This window comes from Triticum aestivum, chromosome 6B (genome assembly GCF_018294505.1).
Source record: "Triticum aestivum cultivar Chinese Spring chromosome 6B, IWGSC CS RefSeq v2.1, whole genome shotgun sequence".
Classification (NCBI taxonomy): Eukaryota; Viridiplantae; Streptophyta; class Magnoliopsida; order Poales; family Poaceae; genus Triticum; species Triticum aestivum.
The window spans coordinates 416,651,121-416,662,854 of NC_057810.1; the positions used below are offsets into that span (position 1 = coordinate 416,651,121).

At 49.7% G+C, this 11,734-nt stretch overlaps 2 protein-coding genes across 2 annotated transcripts; one reads left to right on the top strand and one right to left on the bottom strand.

The window, feature by feature from the left end:
* The first annotated feature begins 4,297 nt into the window (after positions 1-4,297).
* On the top strand, positions 4,298-7,861 carry LOC123137306 (inorganic phosphate transporter 2-1, chloroplastic). Its single transcript, XM_044557010.1, has 3 exons — positions 4,298-5,511; positions 6,290-6,481; positions 6,644-7,861. The coding sequence occupies exons 1-3, from the start codon at positions 4,813-4,815 to the stop codon at positions 7,454-7,456; spliced, it is 1,704 nt and encodes a 567-aa protein (XP_044412945.1). The 5' UTR covers positions 4,298-4,812; the 3' UTR covers positions 7,457-7,861.
* Positions 7,862-9,442: 1,581 nt separating this feature from the next.
* LOC123137308 (uncharacterized) lies at positions 9,443-10,190 on the bottom strand. The gene is made up of 2 exons (XM_044557011.1): positions 9,934-10,190; positions 9,443-9,831 (listed from the first exon to the last, which is right to left on the bottom strand). Exons 1-2 carry the CDS (start codon positions 10,069-10,071, stop codon positions 9,679-9,681), a joined length of 291 nt encoding a protein of 96 aa, XP_044412946.1. The 5' UTR covers positions 10,072-10,190; the 3' UTR covers positions 9,443-9,678.
* Positions 10,191-11,734: the final 1,544 nt, after the last annotated feature.

The window sequence follows — 11,734 nt, forward strand, 5'->3', positions numbered from 1 at the left end:
CAACATCGGCAAGCACCCGACCGCAGTTACGCGGTCAGGATGATCCTCAATGTCGAAGATGATAGGCGTGCTGGACCATTTCAGAGGCCTGCGCGACTCGACGGGTGGTTCTGCTGCGTTAACTTCCCGCACCCACTGCCTGAGCTGACGGTGCGAGGTATGCAGAGAAGCACCACCGTCAATGCATAGCACCTCTGTGGCTTTCTGGAACTCCTGCTCATCAGCCTCCTCATCATCCATGTCTTCATCGTCGTTGTCATCTTCATCCTTGTCGCGGCCGCGGGGAGGCCTATCTCCTCGCCGCTGCTTGGCCTTGCCGCGACGTCCTCCTCGGCCGGGACGTTTCTTGCCGGATCCACCAATTCCTTCCTGGGCCTTCTCCTTGTCGCGCCGCTCGTACTCAGCTTTCTGTTGCTCAACAAGCTGTTCGACTTTCTTGCAGTTCTGGAGATCGTGACCCTTGGTGTGGTGAATCTTATAATACTGCTTGCCGGAGCTGTCCTGCTTGTCGGCGGCCGCCACAGGCCGGGCCTCCTTGTCGGAGCCACCAGCTTTGGCTTCCTTGGCGCCACCTCCGTCGCCGGTCTGCTCGACAGCTAGCACTTCCTTGTCCTTTTTCCTTCTGTTGTTCCGCCGCCGGCCTTTCCTTGCCGGGGCAGCATCCTCACTGTCGGATCCTCCTGCTCCTGTACTCTCTCCGGGGAGCCTCCTCCCCTCTTCAGCGCGTGCACACTTGTCGGCCAGGGGGTAAAGCTCGCTGACGTCTCTGATCTTACACATCGCCATCTCCTCCCTCATCCTTCGGTTTTGCACGTTCTAATGGAACGCGTTGATGATCGCGGCGGGGTGGACGTCTGGGATGTTGTGCTGTACACGGCTGAATCTCTGAATGTACTTGCGCAGTGGCTCTCCTTCCTTCTGGGCGAGCAGATGAAGATCGCTCTCTTGGCCATGTGGCTTGTGGCCGCCTGTAAAGGCGCCGACAAACTGACGGCATAAATCTGCCCAAGAGGAGATGGAATTGTCCGGCAAGTGCATGAGCCAGGACCTGACGTTGGGCTTGAGTACCAGCGGGAAGTAGTTGGCAAGGATCTTGTCGTCCCGTCCCCCGGTAGCCTGCACCGCGATGGTGTAGATGCTGAGAAACTCCGACGGATGCGTCTTGCCGTCGTACTTCTCTGGTATGTCTGGTTTGAAATTCTTTGTGCTGGGCCACTGGACTTGCCGCAGCTCACGGGTGAACGCAGGACAACCTACCGCATACGGCAGATCGCCTGGCTCCCCTGGCGCATGCATGTCAACAGAGGGCCCAGCGCGCTTGTCGGATTGACGTCGCGCTTCTCTTCGGCGCTCGATGCGGGTTCGAGCGTCTTCTTGTTGTCGTTCATGGAGAACTTGACGCTGGTCGCGACGAGCTCGTGGGTCCGACGACGCGGTGGAGCCGCTGTCGGGGTGGACCCGGCGAGTCGGCGATTTTGGCCTTCGTAGTGGAGAGTGCATGGAAGTCGCACCTCCCCCGGTCTTGTTGCCATCGGCTCGCATCCGGCTGTCCTGCCGCGGCAGCGAGGTGCTTGGTTGCCGCGCAGTGTCGCCGTTGGCGAAGCCGATGAGGCTCTGGATAGTGGCCCTCCATTCATCGGTCTTGTCCGCCGTCGGAGGATAGTCTAAGAGCAGCTGAGCTCGCGCCAAGGCTTCTGCTGGAGTGGTGGGCGGCGGGGGTGAACGGTGCGAGGAGTGGGGCATGCTCGGACTCCTAACCACGTTAGAAGGAGCAGTGCCCCGTCCAGGCGACCGTACTTCGCTCGAGCCAGCATGTTGACGTGCATGTTGGTCTTGAGCGCCACGAGAACCACCAGCTTGATCTTGGCCCAGCGGACGTATGGCGCTGCGAACGCCATGACGCTGCTGGTCCCGCGCCTCCTGAGAGGGGCGCGGTGCGCGCATGGACGCCGAGGTCTGTGCCGCCTTGTCCTTGGACTTGGCCGCACTGAGGGCTCCCTCGTCGACGCCCATTCTTCCGCCGGCGTCCACTCCACCACCCGTTTGCTCCGGAGGCGGTGAAAGCGACGCAGACGGAACAGCTGCCTCCGAGTCCTTCTTCTTCGGTGGCATGTTGATGAAGACGATGAAGATTTAGCTTGCGTGCACGCCGGATCGGGTTCGCACAATCTCGACGCCCCCTACCTGGCGCGCCAAAGATGTCGGGGAAAGCTGATCCACGAACACCTATGGGGATCGGCGGACCGAGCCCCTTTCGATTCGGTGAGGGAGGAGGTCGAGCAAAGAGCGGATCAAGGCGGTACACGCGAGCAGTTTTACCCAGCTTCGGGCCGCACGGATGCATAAAACCCTACTACTGCTTGTTTGTGTGTATTGAATTCTTGCTCAGGAGCGATGGACGCTATCAGACTGAGCGTGGGAGTGTTTCTGGTGTTTCGAATGAGCCGAACCCCTTCTACGTTGCGCTTGGGCCACCTTTTATACTTCCAAGGGGTCACCGACAGGTGGCAACGTAGACTAGAAGGGTAAAAATGGAAAAGGATGCGGTAGGTGCAGCTACCGCTACTGTGGACACAGTGCACCCTACCTAACTCTGACGGCAGGGGACAAGGTCATTGAATGCACGTCTGAGTTGCCTAAACAGTGCAAAAAGTGACCGTTAGGAGCGCCACCGTTCGCCACGATGGCCTTCTCTTCATCTCTGCTTGCCACCGCGCACCCCTAGCTGCGCGGCCTCCTGCCACGTGTGCTTGGGAGAGTCCTAGAGCGACACGTTAGCAGGTGTGCTGGAGCGCGGGCACGAAGTGGGGGTTTCCCGCGGCAAGCTCCTTGCCGCGATCGTCGTCTTGTCGTGTTTGGGAGCTTGTTGCTCACCGGGCCTTGCCGGGACGCAGGGCGCATCGCGGCAAGCTTTCTTGGTATGCCTTGAGTGGCCTTCCCGGCAAGCTCCTCTTGCCGGGGTCTTGTCTCTTCCCAGCAAGATCCTCTTGCCGGGGCCTGGGTTGGCCTTCCCGGCAAGCTCCTCTTGCCGGGGCCTTGGTTGGCCTTCCCGGCAAGCTCCTCTTGCCGGGGCCTTGGTTTGAGTACTTTGTTCTTGAATGGTCTTCAAGGGAACCACGAAGGGTCTAGGCGGTCACCCGGCAAGCCTTGCCGCGGGATGCTGCGACCGCCCGTGCACAAGTTCGGGGTACTAGGGTACCCCTACTCTAGTACACCGACACTAAAAAACTAGGGCGTATTGTTGTACGAGAGTAATTGCCATGCCGTTTTGCAAGGGCGCTTGTAAAAACTCTAAACTCTATTCTCCTCTTATTTAATAGATGAGGCAAATCTTTTGCCTCCGTTTTGAAAAAAAAATTATATGCATGCAATGCCACAAGTTCATTAGAATTGTAAACCCAATAATTATCCTTTGGCCACAATACAGTTTCAAATTACCTTGGCCAACATGTAGGAAGTTATATTGTTCAAAACTCACAACTCAAAACAAGGGGATGCCAGACACACGATGATTTTTCTCTTCCAATATGCACAAAGTTGTCGTATTGGTTTTCCCAAATACTGCGACGTTTTCTCTTCATGTTTTCGCACACACCAAAAAAAAATACTATGACACGAGCCAATCTGTGGTTGGATAGTTAGGAGGACAGAGCCCACTAGAGTTCAAATCCTGATGCTCGCATTTATCCTGGAATTATTTCAGGATTCCCGGCAATACACATTTAGTGAAAAAAAGATACTGTGACGATCCCTCAATAAAAAAAATACTGTAGAAATGTTGTAAACATTAAAAAAACGCACAGGGAGGCTTTGCTGCAATGGTCTAGCAGTGTGCCGACCTGTAGATGTGACGCAGGCGCCGTAGCTGATACTATGAAGGATGCCTCCGAGACATGGACGCAAAATAATTCCTCTCAGCAGCCGTCTGGACTCGAGCACAAAGTGGTTACATTTTCCCTGTGGTCCTTTTGCCAGCAGCATGGTACCATCCCATCTGCTATAACAAAACGGCAAAAGAAAATCACAATCACAATGCAGCTTCATACACATACCACAAGACTGACGCTGAAGGAATCTAGGACCACAGCCGTTCTTGCAAGAGGAAACAATACCCATGAGATGTCCTCCACTCCACAACACTCTGTTACATTGTCATCAGTAATAATTATACAACAACAACGACAACAACAACAACAACAACAACAAAGCCTTGTTGCTGTTGTTGTCATCAGTAATAATTATGGCACAGGAAATCCTATAGTGTGTGTGTATTAACAAAAACAGTGAGAATAATAAGAACACTAAAAATGCATGATGTCCTGAGAGGGACACTAGTTCCGGTTACTCTACACAGTGCATAACGCAAACATGAAACGGCAAAAGGAACAGAAGAAACATCATTTTGCTTCAATCAAAAATCCAACTACCCTAAGAAGATACTAGTGCCAGGCTAAAGGCCAGGCCGAGAATCAAAACAACAGGAAGAGACACGTATTTGGATCTTGAGAAGAAACAGAGTGGAGGGAGGTCCAGTCCAGACATCCATGCAACAGAAAACAAACAGTCCAGCAGCCCGCTGCGACCCCAGATTATGGATTAGGCGGGAATCTTGCCGATATCCCCTTCCACCACTCGTTCCTTCCCACCACTCGTTCGTCCCAGCCCAAGCTGGGCCACCACAGAAAGCAAGCTCTTGCTTCCATCCACAGCTCCCTCCTATGGCCACCGCTCCCCCTTCCTCTCCTGCTCTCCACTGATCATCTCATCTCTTTCTTCTTGGTGCTCCCCCCTGGTTTTTGCTTCTGCCACTCCATGTCTCAATCTTCTCCTTTCTTTTCCATTGCCCGCGCACATGCTGGAGCAGGAGGGCGAGCTGCGGCTGCCGCTCTCCTGCTCCGTTGCCCTGCCGCTCAGCTGCCACCTACCATCCACTGCCCGAGGTACTTCCGTCTGGCTAAAGTGTCACCTGCCAAGACACTGAGCTCACACCTGGTGCTTCCGCGTGCCACACTCTCCTCCTTTGCAAACGCTGACGATGGCTCCGGTGCAAAACCAGATGCCTCGGGGGAGCAGAGCGCAGGATCCGAGCTGTCAGAGATGGCAAAGGCATTCCATATTTCACCACGGATGGCCATGTCAATCTCTGTGGTGATTGCATTTGCAGCTCTCACTGTTCCACTGGCGATGCGCTCACTGCTCTTCCATGGGACGACCAAGATGAAGGTGCTGGCATATCTGACCCTCTTGTCAGGATTCTACATGGCATGGAACATTGGAGCGAATGATGTGGCAAATGCCATGGGGACGTCGGTAGGGTCTGGTGCTTTGACTCTCCGGCAGGCGGTGCTGACTGCAGCTGTGCTAGAGTTCTCTGGCGCATTCCTTATGGGCACCCATGTCACCAGCACCATGCAGAAGGGCATCCTCGTCACATCTGTCTTCCAAGGAAATGATTCTCTGCTCTTTGCTGGATTGCTGTCCTCCCTCGCTGCTGCTGGTACATGGTTACAGGTAACATTCCATCACAGATAATTCTTTTGAGGTTTGTTATACCATGTCAATCAAATGACGAGGTCCCTTGGTTCCACTAGCATCACATAATTATTCAAGATCCCCACAGTTTCCATCTATAAAATAAACAGAAGATGTAAGATATCTTCAGTGGCATATTTATGATACTACTAGTTTCACCTAACAGCAAAAACCTATGCACTTGTAGATGCTATCTCTGATTCTAGGGAGCCTGATTACATAAGAAACTTTTATCCTAAGATAAGTAAGAAACCAGCAAAGGGAAAGGCACTTGGCAGATTCAAATTCAACATTTGGTTTTAGCCTGGTTGATGTGGAAATCAGAAAACTTTGATCTAAATTTTGATTTTTAGGATCCAGTTATAGGCAGATTCAGGATCATCAGTTCAAACTTCAAGTGCACCTCACTTCCAATTCACAGAGGTTGCTATCTAAACTTTGAACAACTACTTCAGCTAGGGAAAGTACAGAAACAACAAATAGGTTTAACTGAACAGACAATGTTAATGCTGGAGTAAGAAAATTTTAGTGGATCACTAATTGCATTATTAGGTAATATGTTTCATCTATTTATGCAACAGTGTTGATAGTGATACAATCGAGTGAAAATTCAATGCAATTAGCATGCTTACAAAAATATATTTTATCATCACCAAATCTAATATATCCACAAGCAATGCACTTGAGTTTACAGCCTTGAGAATGTAGCATATATTCATAAGCATCTGTCTGGATTACACTTTTTTATTTATTATAGGTTGCTTCCTCTTATGGCTGGCCTGTGTCAACTACCCATTGTATTGTTGGGGCCATGGTTGGTTTTGGGCTGGTATATGGAGGGGTCAATGCAGTTTTCTGGAGCTCCTTGGCTAGAGTATCTTCGTCATGGCTTATTTCTCCACTGATGGGTGCTGCAGTCTCATTTCTTGTTTACAAGTGCATACGCAGGGTGAGTACTATACTAACTTTACTTGCAACATGGTAAATGAGAAAACAAGATATCTTTGCAAGCTTATTAGTCAGACATCTTATTGAGCAGATAATCACAGAAACTAAAATCTCCTAAATAAAAGACACAAACACTATTTCTACTAACCATGTTTCACTTCAGTTTGTGTACAGCGCACCAAATCCAGGTCAAGCTGCAGCTGCTTCTGCACCTATTGCAGTTTTTACTGGTGTCACTGCAATCTCGTTTGCCGCTTTCCCTCTCAGCAAGACATTTTCCATTGCCGTTCTGCAAGCATTAGTATGTGGGGCAATAGGAGCTGTCTTTGTTAGCAGGGCAATCAAAAAACAGCTTGGTGACCTACTGTCATCAGAAGCAGAAAAGATAGCAACAGCTGACAATACAGATGTTCAGCAAGGTGGATTTGACGTCGCTGGCCCTAGAGGAGCTCAATTGCAGATTGTCTACGGCGTATTTGGCTACATGCAGGTCCTGTCAGCATGCTTCATGTCATTCGCTCATGGAGGCAATGATGTCTCCAATGCCATAGGGCCTCTGGCCGCAGCTTTGTCTCTTCTTCAAGGCGTAGCAAGCAGCGCTGAGATAGTCATACCGACTGAAGTCCTTGCTTGGGGTGGTTTTGGAATTGTCGCAGGGCTTACAATGTGGGGTTATAGAGTCATAGCAACAATTGGCAAGAAAATCACCGAATTAACACCCACAAGGGGGTTCGCAGCAGAGTTTGCTGCCGCTTCTGTGGTCTTGTTTGCATCTAAGCTTGGGTTGCCAATATCTGCTACACATACACTTGTTGGTGCAGTGATGGGTGTGGGATTTGCAAGAGGTCTCAACAGAGTCAGAGCAGAGACTGTGCGTGAAATTGTGGTCTCCTGGGTAGTCACAATTCCAGTTGGTGCTTTGCTATCAGTCTTCTATACATTAATCTTGACCAAGATTCTGAAATACTTTATGTGAGTGCTTTGTGAGATACAGTTGCTGTTTTGAGAGGTCCAGCCGTTGTCCCTAAATTTTTTATGCTGTAAAAAAATGTGTAACAGTGAATAGATGAGCCAGTTCCGGGAGTTTCCAGCAGAGAAATTGAAAAGATTTGTCAGAGCAAATAATCATTTTCCTGGCAACAAAGCACATGATTAGGATAAAGGGTTTACGGTAAATAATCATGTTTGAGACTCCCAGCTTCTTCATCTTTTATCTCTAATGTACCACCTATATGACTATATCTTTATATTTTCTACCGGAAGGTGGAATATTTTCAATACCTTGTAGAGATATGATTAATTGATCATACATAATAGACACTGGTTAGTCTCACTACCCTTGTAATTATGCCATATTGATGATATTGCTGTTTCAGCGCCACTATAAATGTGAATCTTTTTCTTTTCTTTTTTCTTTGGCCAAAATGGAAGAACCACGTGATAAATAGTAAAAGGCAAGTTCGGCATTACATGTATGTAGAATTGCTGAAAGTAAAATATAACAATGAGATTAGAGGAACTGGTCATCAACCCGCGGAGCTACATGAGAAATATTTAGTCTTATTGAAGAACACAGATAATAGAATTATTTTTATTGAAGAACACAAATAAGTAGGAACGTTTGAATAAATCCACAATGAAAAAATCTACGAAAAACTATACAGAAATACGATTGGTTTATTATCATTTCAGATCTTGGTGGTCTGAAAGGCCGATCATTCTGTTTCTCTAATTAGTCTTTGAGAAGATGGTTTTTGCACACGTTTACTAACTGTATGATGACTAACTTCTTGACATGGTATCATTCTGTTTACTAAATTAGTCTTGAGTATATCAATGGGTATGACTTGATGGCGCATGTTTTTTCAACAATTCTCATCAGACTTAATGGACAAACTCATCAGTAACACAGCATTCCTTTTTGTGGGCACAAGCATGGAAGTAATTAACTGAACTTGATCAACATTAAAATTTTCTTTTCCTTAAATCATATATTTTCATGAGATCAAGGATAGACTATATATGGTATCCTGACCATGCACACTATCGTGGATGTAAGGGTGGGGCCAAAAGGTTAATCTGTGCATGCTAAGGATTAGGAGCATCAAACTATATATAGATAGAGATGACAGACACACAAGATGGCACATCGAAGCTTTACTAATATTTACCATGGGTTAGGGAATGGACCAGGATCAGGGCACCCTTCGGCATCAACGGTGATGCCCATGTATGTAGCCATGAACTTTTTCCACCTGATACGACGCCTAAAACTTCTAACAGCTACTTAGCTACTCCCTCCGTCCCACAATATAAGACGTTTTTGTAAGCTATGTTAGCTTGCAAAAACGTCTTGGTGGAGGGAGTAGTTTATATCCTCCACTACCTCACAGCTTACTTGATCATTGCTGTCGTGTCGTTCCGCTTCTTCCTGCATGTGCTGCTCCTGCTATAATGACTCTATAAATGAGAATGAGAGGCCCTGGAAAGCAGTCCACTGAAATTTAACCAACGTGACTAAATTTTGCATCCACCGGGAGTCAAACCTAGGCTAGGCAGGTGCAGACACGCCGCTGCGCTCTCACCACTGGGCTGGGACCTGGTCCTTGTCAATAACCATAAGTCCATAATTTTGATCCATTGCCTCTCAATACTTGGTAAATGCTTCTGCTTACATAGAGATGATCTACTTGGCACCCATGTTTGGAGTAGTCAAACATTGAACCCTGTCTCTAATCGAAATGATACAATCCAATCTCTGTCTCTGATATTCCATCTTTAGGGCGGTCATCCACAACACTAACTATAGATTGACCATCACAATTTACATACATGATGCTTCAGAAAGGAATACAAGGGGCGCATTAGTGAATCACATATCCCTAGCTTCCAAACAAAGATACTCAATATCAGCATATCACAGACTCACTGTAAAGAAACTTGACCAAGAAGCACAAGGCAGTAAGGCATTCACATAGAGTACTGATTAATATCGGTGTTTCGATAAATACTTAACAGCATTAACAGGCTAATCCAAGGGTAGGTAAACCCCCCGAATCGTCGAAACACCACGCAGCAAAGTAAAGTATAATAGCTTGGACAGATTGATCTAATAACTAGAGATAATTGGGGATCTCGGGCTCCGACAAGCGTACAGATTGGTTCGCAGAAAGGGCAACGTCACTGGAGCCTGACGGCTCAGCCGGTTTCTTGGTCGAAGTCGTCCCCGTCGGACTCGTCGACGTTGTCGACGTCGTCCTCCTCCACCTCCGCGTCGTACTCCTCCTTGACGTCGTTGGTGGGCTTGCCTATGATCACCAGGTTGCTGTTGGTCTTGCGGATCGCGTTCAGCTGAGAGGCGAGAGCAAGAAAGAGCAGAGCGGGGCAGGCGTTAGAGCCGCGGCGTGCGGTGGGGACGAAGGACACGGGCAGGAAGGGGAAGAGCAGCAGTACCTTGTCCTCGAGGTCGGACTCGGCCATGGCGAGGAGGAGCTCGTCCTCCTGGGTAGTTGCGGGCACGGGGAGGAGTGTGGACGCCGGAATCAGCGGCGGCGACGGCCACTGCCGCATCAGCGCCGGGAATTGCAGCATCTCCTCTTCACCACTTCGCCGCCGCCGCCGCTAGTTCGGTTTGGGGGGCAGGGAGAGAGAGAAAGCATTTCCTAACGGGCGCCTTAAGCGCCCGTTTCTTCGGTTGCCGCAAACGGGCGCATACCCCGCGCCGCGCTGGGCCGGCCCGTTTCATTCTTTTTCTTTCTCTTAAAAAAACTGCAGCAAAAATCATACTAGGAATGTGAGGTCTCGAGCTCTCGACCTCGCCGTTGAAACAGTAGCACACTAACCAACCAACCACCACACAGATTTTATTCATGTACTCCCTCCGTCCGCAAATATTTGTCATTGAAATGGATGTATCTAAATGTATTTTAGTTGTAGATACATCTATTTTCATTTATTTTGATGACAAGTATTTCCGGACGGAGGGAGTACTTATTTTCATTCTTTTATTTACGTAGGCCGCGAGAGCCCACTGTGACGCCCGGGCAATTAGGCTACAGTAATCCCACGTTAATGATGTCACGTCACCACGGTTACTGTTGTTAATCTCGTGTTAGTTCAAAATAGATTCGAAATTCAAACTTAAAATAAAGTCAAACGGTAAAGATTTTCAAACTTTAATACTAAAATGTTCGAGAGGTGACAAATAATGCGTAGGTATTTATGGTGGAGGAAACATCTTTTTATAAAGTAGTTAAAAGCACTAAATTAATAAAAACTGCAGGAAAACTAATATTTAATTGTCTTTTAAATACTAAACAAATTTAAACTAATTGTTTAGGGTGCCAAATCAATTGTGGTAGTGTCATAAGTATTAGTTCTAATTTAGGGGCTAGATTTATAATTTATAAAACAAAGGTAAAAGTAAACAGAAAAGAAATTGAAAAAAAGAGAAAAGGAAAACTAGCAAACAAAAAAAAGGGAGAGAAAGAAAACAGGACCCCCCCTCGCTGGACCACAAGTGGCCCAGCTGGCCTCAGCCGCTCGAACGGGCCGGCCCACCCCGGTCCACCTCCCCTACTAACCCCAACCTCCACCGAAACCTAACCCTAACCAGCACACGATCCCCACTCCCCCCCCTCTCTCGATCCCGTCTGGATCGGGGCCCCAGCGCCCGATCCCGCCCACATCGTTGCCCCCGTCGCCCCTCGCCGCCGTTCGTCGGATCGCCCACCACCTCGTCGGACCGCCTCCCGGCCGAACCGCTCCGTCCTCGACCTCCTCGCCGGAACTGCGTCGCCTGACCCCGCCGCCGCCGGGTCGACCGCGCCCACCGCCTCCCGAGGACCGCTTCGCCCGGAGCCCGCCCTCCCTCGCCGGACTGTCGCCACCTCCTCGAGCCCATTGCCTTCCCCCTGCAGCTCCCATGTGAGCACCCCCTTCTATCCTCCTTCCCCTCCTTCCTTGCGTCGCGCGCGTGCGCTGGTGCACACCACGGTGCCCCGCTGCCCCCCGGCCTGCTCACTGCAGCCTGTGCACGCTCCCGTGCGTGGCCACACTGCCGCTAGCCGGTAGCCCGCCCATAGTCCGCGCCTGCTGCCTACCTCGCGTCGCCCCACCACGCCTATTCCGGCAGCCGCCTGCGCCGCGGCGGATGTCAACTCCGCCGTCGTCTCCGGCCAAGTTCGGCCGCCCCGCGACCACCAGTCGACGTGGTCGACCACCAGCTACCCATCGGTCCCCTTCACGCATCGAA